At 45.5% G+C, this 7,907-nt stretch overlaps 1 protein-coding gene across 1 annotated transcript; it reads right to left on the bottom strand.

Moving 5' to 3' along the window:
- Positions 1-3,137: 3,137 nt before the first annotated feature.
- LOC138968169 (tripartite motif-containing protein 2-like) lies at positions 3,138-7,595 on the bottom strand. Its single transcript, XM_070340755.1, has 5 exons — positions 7,569-7,595; positions 6,967-6,971; positions 5,904-6,021; positions 4,046-5,195; positions 3,138-3,412 (listed from the first exon to the last, which is right to left on the bottom strand). The coding sequence occupies exons 1-5, from the start codon at positions 7,593-7,595 to the stop codon at positions 3,138-3,140; spliced, it is 1,575 nt and encodes a 524-aa protein (XP_070196856.1).
- Between the last annotated feature and the right edge of the window lie 312 nt (positions 7,596-7,907).

A 7,907-nucleotide genomic window follows, 5' to 3' on the forward strand; every position in this document is an offset into this window, starting at 1 on the left:
CACGTATGATACAGATAATAAAGTTGTCTGAGAAAATGTACGGAAACACGCTCAGATTTAAGACACAAGCAAGGCAAGTATACAAACACAATCAAAAACAAGAAAGATAGGTTGTTGGTTCTTGATAGAATCAGTTTTCACCCACTCGTCAGGAAGCCGAGTTTTCCTGACGAGTGGGCAAACACTGATTCTATTAAGATAAGTTTTGTGTGAATATTTGTTTGTCTGTTCGTTGGGTCGAAATATCTGTGAATGTATTGTTTTGTCAATAACAAACGTTCCAACAACCTTACCTTTCTTGTTTTTTTATTCTGAATTTTGGAACGTTGGCAGTCTCTTTGTTTTTGAATTATACAAACAGTTACACTGTGTCATGTTCTCCTTTGCTCGCGGTTAGGTTAGCTGTCTTGTCTCCCTTGTTCCTACACCCGGGAGAAGGATGACCATGACATCGTGGATCTGGTTACTGCTGGCGGTACGTCCAGCTGTGACTAATGAGGCTAGTCTGGGAATGTACTAGGTGCATAGACATAGACATAGAAGACTTTATTACCTCAACGGAGAAAGTTGTTTGAGGTGTGTATGATTATGACAATAAACATAAAACATGACATAGAACAACATGAAACATTTATAGAATACAGTCAAATTAGTACATATGAATAATTCCTTTAAACAAAAGCAAACTCTCGGGGCAAATAAATTGAGGTAATAAAGTACATTCGATTTTATTTGATTTGAAATCATCATGTCAACTCACAATTCACATGCGGTGAATAGTCATGCTGTCTGGACTTTTGAAGCTTCTTCTGCTTCCAAGCTATTTGTTTGTTTGTTTGTTTGTTTGCTTTACGCCCAGCCGACCACGAAGGGCCATATCAGGGCGGTGCTGCTTTGACATATAACGTGCGCCACACACAAGACAGAAGTCGCAGCACAGGCTTCATGTCTCACCCAGTCACATTATTCTGACACCGGACCAACCAGTCCTAGCACTAACCCCATAATGCCAGACGCCAGGCGGAGCAGCCACTAGATTGCCAATTTTAAAGTCTTAGGTATGACCCGGCCTGGGTTCGAACCCACGACCTCCCGATCACGGGGCGGACGCCTTACCACTAGGCCACCGTGCCGGTCTTCCAAGCTATACTGATTCTGGCTTATTCAAAGGAGTCTGCATGCTCACTAACTGACTATAGGCTCCACCAGGTACCCCTCTCACATGCTAACCTCTCTCCTGACTAGGCTCCACCAGGTACCCCTCTCACATGCTAACCTCTCTCCTGACTAGGCTCCACCAGGTACCCCTCTCACATGCTAACCTCTCTCCTGACTAGGCTCCACCAGGTACCCCTCTCACATGCTAACCTCTCTCCTGACTAGGCTCCACCAGGTACCCCTCTCACATGCTAACCTCTCTCCTGACTAGGCTCCACCAGGTACCCCTCTCACATGCTAACCTCTCTCCTGACTAGGCTCCACCAGGTACCCCTCTCACATGCTAACCTCTCTCCTGACTAGGCTCCACCAGGTACCCCTCTCACATGCTAACCTCTCTCCTGACTAGGCTCCACCAGGTACCCCTCTCACATGCTAACCTCTCTCCTGACTAGGCTCCACCAGGTACCCCTCTCACATGCTAACCTCTCTCCTGACTAGGCTCCACCAGGTACCCCTCTCACATGCTAACCTCTCTCCTGACTAGGCTCCACCAGGTACCCCTCTCACATGCTAACCTCTCTCCTGACTAGGCTCCACCAGGTACCCCTCTCACATGCTAACCTCTCTCCTGACTCAACGGGTATTGGGAGGCACGTATGTGGTGTCGTGACTTGCGCGTGAGCTGGTGGTTTTGAGTGAAGGAGAGTTTCACAACGTCAGACGTATCTTTATCCAGTGGCAAGAACGAAGGTCAAGACGGCTGGAGGACAGTCATGGTGCAGTTAATGTAGAGCATCGTATTCAGTTAAACGTCGTATTAGTCTTCTGTATCAAATTGCTTCTCTTTAATACTCAAAGATAAGCAGGGAACCGAAAGTCTTCTTCCTCAGTGCTTTAATTAGTAGCCAAAGTTATTTCTATATATGATTCATCAATCAATCAATATGAGGCTTATATCGCGCGTATTCCGTGGGTACAGTTCTAAGCGCAGGGATTTTTTTTATTTTTATTTTATTTTTTATGCAATTTATATCGCGCACATATTCAAGGCGCAGGGATTTATTTATGCCGTGTGAGATGGAATTTTATTTACACAATACATCATGCATTCACATCGGCCAGCAGATCGCAGCCATTTTGGCGCATATCCTACTTTTCACGGCCTATTATTCCAAGTCACACGGGTATTTTGGTGGACATTTTTATCTATGCCCATACAATTTTGCCAGGAAAGACCCTTTTGTCAATCGTGGGATCTTTAACGTGCACACCCCAATGTAGTGTACACGAAGGGACCTCGGTTTTTCGTCTCATCTGAAAGACTAGCACTTGAACCCACCACCTCGGTTAGGAAAGGGGGGAGAAAATTGCTAACGCCCTGACCCAGGGTCGAACTCGCAACCTCTCGCTTCCGAGCGCAAGTGCGTTACCACTCGGCCACCCAGTCCACAATGATTCCGGAAAGGCTTCAGCCAGCCTTGAGTTGATGAAAATTCCAACGGAACAAATACTAAGCGGTACAGATGTATTTACACTGCGATTTGTTTTTCGCAAAACAACCTCCGATTTGTTTCTGTGTGTTGAGTTTAAGAAAGGTCACCTTGGATGAGCATGCCACTAAATGTGGTAGCCCAGCCTCCGAAGATCCTGTTGTCGAAGTTAGCAGAGCGAAGATAAACTTTCTGCTCTGCTTTCACGTGAATTACAACGTGACCGGTACACTTCCCTTTGCCGTTAGACAAGACGTGTCCAACCTTCTCTCCGTTCAGGATGATCGATATTCCACATATGTGACCCTCCACCACGGAATGAGTCGCATGTCACCTTTGCATGATTTTCATATTTTTACATTTTCTTAAAGCGTTTTGTATGCTCTGTCCAGTGGTGAAAACCGTTTTAGAAAAGATCGAAAACTTTTCGAGTTATTAGCCTGTGACTAAGGTGACCCTCACACTGTTACCAGACACTCCCCGGACTTATATTATGCCTAGCGCAGAACCGCGCGAGGTGACATGCGACTCATTCCGTGGTGGAGGGTCACATATGCTGTCGTCGTCGGCGTCAGCTGATCTGGATGTGGCCAGAAAACAGTAGAAACCAGACACGGGAGCTTTGAATATCCCAGTCTTGTCGTCGTAAGCACCACCTGCATTAGTGATGACAGTGCCGCAGATAACTGTTTCCAAGAATTGCTTGACGACTGTCTCGTCATTCATTCTGGCGTGGAATGCGACTTGAGGGTTGCCTTTAGCTGAAACAAAAAAATATGAAATTAACTGGCAGCTGCTGTGTATATTGCTGTTATTACATAGTATAGTCGTATTCCCTTAGAATATAATTAAGTTGTGGAAAACAAACACGACTCAAAAGGACAATTGAAAAACAAATGACCCCGTCAAAACCAGACACACACACACACACACACACACACACACACACACACACACACACACACACACACAAACACACACACACACACACACACACAAACACATTCTGACACACACACACACACACACACACACACACACACACACACACACACACACACAAACACATTCTGACACACACACACACACACACACATTTTAATATCCCCCTTATTTCCACATCAAACACCTACACTGTAACACATGAGTTTTAAGTTGTGGAAAGCAAACACGATTGATACAATTGAAAAACAAAAGATACCCAATCAAACACACACACACACACACACACACACACACACACACACACACACACACACACACACACACACACACACACACACACACACACACACACACACTTAATACCTTTCCTACGTGCATGTCCACTTCAAACACCCACACATACATTTTTCGAAGATAATGACTTTTCATATGAAAATATTTTTTCTTACCGACTTTGTCTTTCAAAAGGTCTCCGATGCTCTGTTTCATTTCGCCGACATTTGTTGCGGTTTTGTTATGTTCGGCTTGGAGCGAAGTTAACTCGTCGCGAAGCTGCTGATTCTTTTGGCATTTTTCTGCGATGTTGGCCTTGTCGTGCTGAAGTGTTGTTACATCTTTGGTAGTTTTGCTGCTAGTTTCTTTCAGACAGCACAGTTCTTTAAAGAGAGCTTCTACGTCAGTGCTAAGTTTGGTGTTGTCGTTATGACGAGCAGTAAAGTCTCTGCAAAGAAGTGTGTTCTGTGTCTGGAGCAGTGATATCTGTTTTTCTGATTCGGCAACCTTTGCAGCCAGTGTTTCTAGCTTGGCTTCCATATCCGTGGCATCCACATTTTGCAGTGAAAGTTTAGATCCCTGGGAAGGCAGAAGCCCCTTTCCTTGCTGCAGGCTGTTCGATGCATTCAGATGCCTGCTGGCATCGAAATCTTCAGCTGAATCGTTACTAGGTGCGACAATGGTACCCATGAAATCTCGGAGAGAAGAATGAAGGTTTTCAGTGTTGTCTCGTTGCTCATATTTCAGAATTGACAGGTCTTCTTTCTGGTTCAGCAGCTCTTCAAAGTGACGACGATTCTCCTCAGAAAGAACCTTCTTCGAAGTCACGGACACTGCTTCGTCTCCTGCTGAACTTTGTTTCATCTTGTTGAGCGCGTCACGCGCAAGAGACAGGTCAGCACGGATGACGTCACCGAGGACCTGCGTCACTTCTCTGAGACTTCCGAGGCTGACGTCACGAGCTTCGCCGGCGTGACGTAGCAGAGCAGCGTACCGCACGTGAACGTCGTGTTCTCTGGCTCTCCTTTCCTCTCCAAGCCGTTTCTCTTTCTCCACGAGTTTGTGAATGACATCTTGCAACAGCTGACACTCATCTCTCGGTGCATTTGCTGGGGTCTTGCTGCTGGTAGTGCTTGCTTTACTTGTTTTAAGTTCCTTCACCGCGGAGGCCTGGCAAAACCTGTTGTGGCTACGGGTACATCGGGTGCAGAAGTAGCTGACACACTTGGTGCAGTTGTACTTAGCCTCCTGACCTTCCTCACAAAGGTCACACAGTATGGGTGGAGGGTCGTTTTCATCGTTGCCGGCATTCACGTAGATATTATTCTGGAATTCAAAAGTACGGACTGTGTTAACAACCAACCAAGCAAACAGACAAACAAAACCCAAACTTACCAACACAACAACAACAACAACAACAACGATAAGCACGACAACAACAACAACAACACACCCATCACACACACACACAAAACACAAAAAAAAACAAATAAGAAAACATACCAACACATTAATAAAGAAAACAATTACATAGAACAGTCATGCAGGCAAAGTACGAGTCTGACTGATAACACTGCGACCGTCGACAACTACCAGCACATTATACGCGCGGGCATTACAAAACAAAATATGTAAACAATCAAATAAACAAACATTGTCACATCCCACTCCCCCAAAAACTAGCAATAAACAGAACGTATAACTGAACTGTTAAGGAAACTCGTGTGTGTGTGTGTGTGTGTGTGTGTGTGTGTGTATATCTGTGTCTGTATGTGTATCTTTGTATCGTGTGTGTGTGTGTGTGTGTGCATGCGTGTGTGCGTGTGTGTGTGTGTGCGTGCTTGCGTGCCATCGTGCCTACGTGTGTGCGTGTGTGTGTGTACATGCGTGTGTGTGTGAAAGCGTGGGTGTGAATGTTTGTGTATGTGCAACGGGTGTACTGTGACGGGTTCCTGTGTTCGCGTATCTATCGAAACAACAAAACATCTGCCTTCAGGTAAAAAAACAAAACAGAGGTAGACTGCATCAAGTTACCTGTAGACGCTCTACTCCTCCAGATGGTATTGGGGTTGATCGTCGACACGTGGGGCAGACAATGCTGACACTAGCCGTGGCATGGATGTCTTTCTCCTCGCTTGGCTCACCAAGATGTCTGAATAACAAATAAAATACACAATAAATTATGTTTGTTTTGGTCTTTTTTTTCTCTTTTTTTTTTAAATATCGTGTTGTTGTTGTTGCTGTTGTGTTTGTCGTTGATTTTGTTTCTTTTCATTCCCCATTCATGTTTTATTACTCGTCTTTGTTCAGAGTGTACCCGTCTGCGTGTAGTTTGGTAATGGTAAATGTGTTCGTGAAGGCTTCATTACCGAAGAGACGGGAAAACATAAGAATTTGTAAAGAAATGATGACAACCGTTTTCAAATTGAGGAAAAGGCTGTGAATTCTAAAGATAGATAACACCACTTTGTATGACAGAAGATCGTGTAGCAGTTTGCTCCCCTGAAAAGTGCTGGTCACAAACACAGTCAATACAACGCTTTTTTTTAATCTTCGGATTTTTCCGCGGCTGTTATTTTACGCCAACGATTTAGAATCTCGGTCCAGTAGTTTAGTCTGAATCGCTCTACACACACACACACACGCACACACGCTCACACGCACATACACCACGACTCTCGTTTCGATTCCCCCTCGATGTTAAAATATTTAGTCAAAACTTGACTAAATATAAAAAGGCCGTAATCGTTTTCTTCAGTGAGGTGTTCAGCAGTCTACTAAATTATAAGACAGCAAAATCGCAACATTTGATTTGGTATCACAGCAAAAGTGTACCAGAGCATGAAAAGCATGGCCAAAATAATTCTATTGAAGGCATGGGTGGGGCGGGAAGGGGAAGCGAGGGAGTGAGCGAAATCCAGATAGAGAGGGCGAAAGAAAGCGAGAGAGAGAGGGAGGGGACAGCGAGAGAGATATAGGGGGGAGGGAGGGAGAGAGAGAGAGAGCTGTGTATGTGTCAGTATGTGTGTGTGTGTCTCAGTGTGTTTGTGTGTGTGTGTGTCAATTGATGGTGTGCGCGTGCGTTGTTTAAACCAACCTCCGCTGCAAACGAGCACATATCCACAGCTCTGAGATGAAAATCAGTTACAACTAGGCCATATTGAAGTAGGGTCCCGACTACACCTTTTTGCTAAACCTTTACTTGTCACTTTGAAATTATGCGTTCTAAACAACTCGCCTACCTTGAGCGATTTAGGGGTCGGTCTGTCAGCCAGCTGCGTCAGACACGGCAGACAGAACGTGTGGAAGCACTGCAGCAGTTTCGGATATCTTGCTTTGAATGGTTTAAGGCAAATGCTGCAGGTTACAGGGCCGGACCAAATGAGTTGTAAGGGGGGGGGGGGGGTTTCCTCCTTTTTTGGGGGGGCAAATCAGCGAAGTGGCGAAGCCACAGGCGCGCGAACTAGGGGGGTCCGGGGGCATGCTCCCCCGAAAATTGTTTGAAAAACGGTTAAAATCTGTGCAATCTGGTGCATTCTGGGCCTTGTTTTGAGGGTTAAGAGCAGCATTGTTTTGGTGCTAAAACTAGTAAAAGTCAAAGCAAGGTACATGCTTTTTCCAGGGGTGGGATTCCGGAACCCCTGGAACCCCCCCCCTCCCCCCCCCCTGGGTCCGGCCCTGGGTTATTCGGCTGTCTACTACAACGTCGCGACCACCTGTCGCCATCTTGCTGTGCGTCACACAGTGATTTTTTTGTTTTCGTCGTTTGTCATTTTTGGTTCGCAACTTTCAGTTCCCTACTTTCTGTTCACTACTTTTAGTTTCTTGTTGGAACCGAAAGTGATAGCAGCGTCAGTTCTCGGAATACTGTTGATGATTTGAAGGGGGCCTATTGTTATTGTTGCTGTTTCCACGCATTCTAAGAGAGAGGCTGAGAGAGAGAGAGAGAGAGAGAGAGAGAGAAAGAGAGAGAGAGAGACTGAGAGACGCTCACGCACGCACACAAACACACACACGCACACACACACACGAGTGAGA

Source organism: Littorina saxatilis, linkage group LG1 (assembly GCF_037325665.1).
Source record: "Littorina saxatilis isolate snail1 linkage group LG1, US_GU_Lsax_2.0, whole genome shotgun sequence".
NCBI classification, from domain to species: domain Eukaryota; kingdom Metazoa; phylum Mollusca; class Gastropoda; order Littorinimorpha; family Littorinidae; genus Littorina; species Littorina saxatilis.

Coding starts and splice junctions, on each gene's coding strand:
- LOC138968169 (XM_070340755.1), bottom strand. CDS start 7,595: ATGGCGACAGGTGGTCGCGACGTTGTA. Junction 5,196..5,903: donor GAGGAGTAGAGCGTCTACAG/GTAACTTGATGC, acceptor TTTGAATTCCAG/AATAATATCTACGTGAATGC. Junction 3,413..4,045: donor CCTTTTGAAAGACAAAGTCG/GTAAGAAAAAAT, acceptor TTTTTGTTTCAG/CTAAAGGCAACCCTCAAGTC.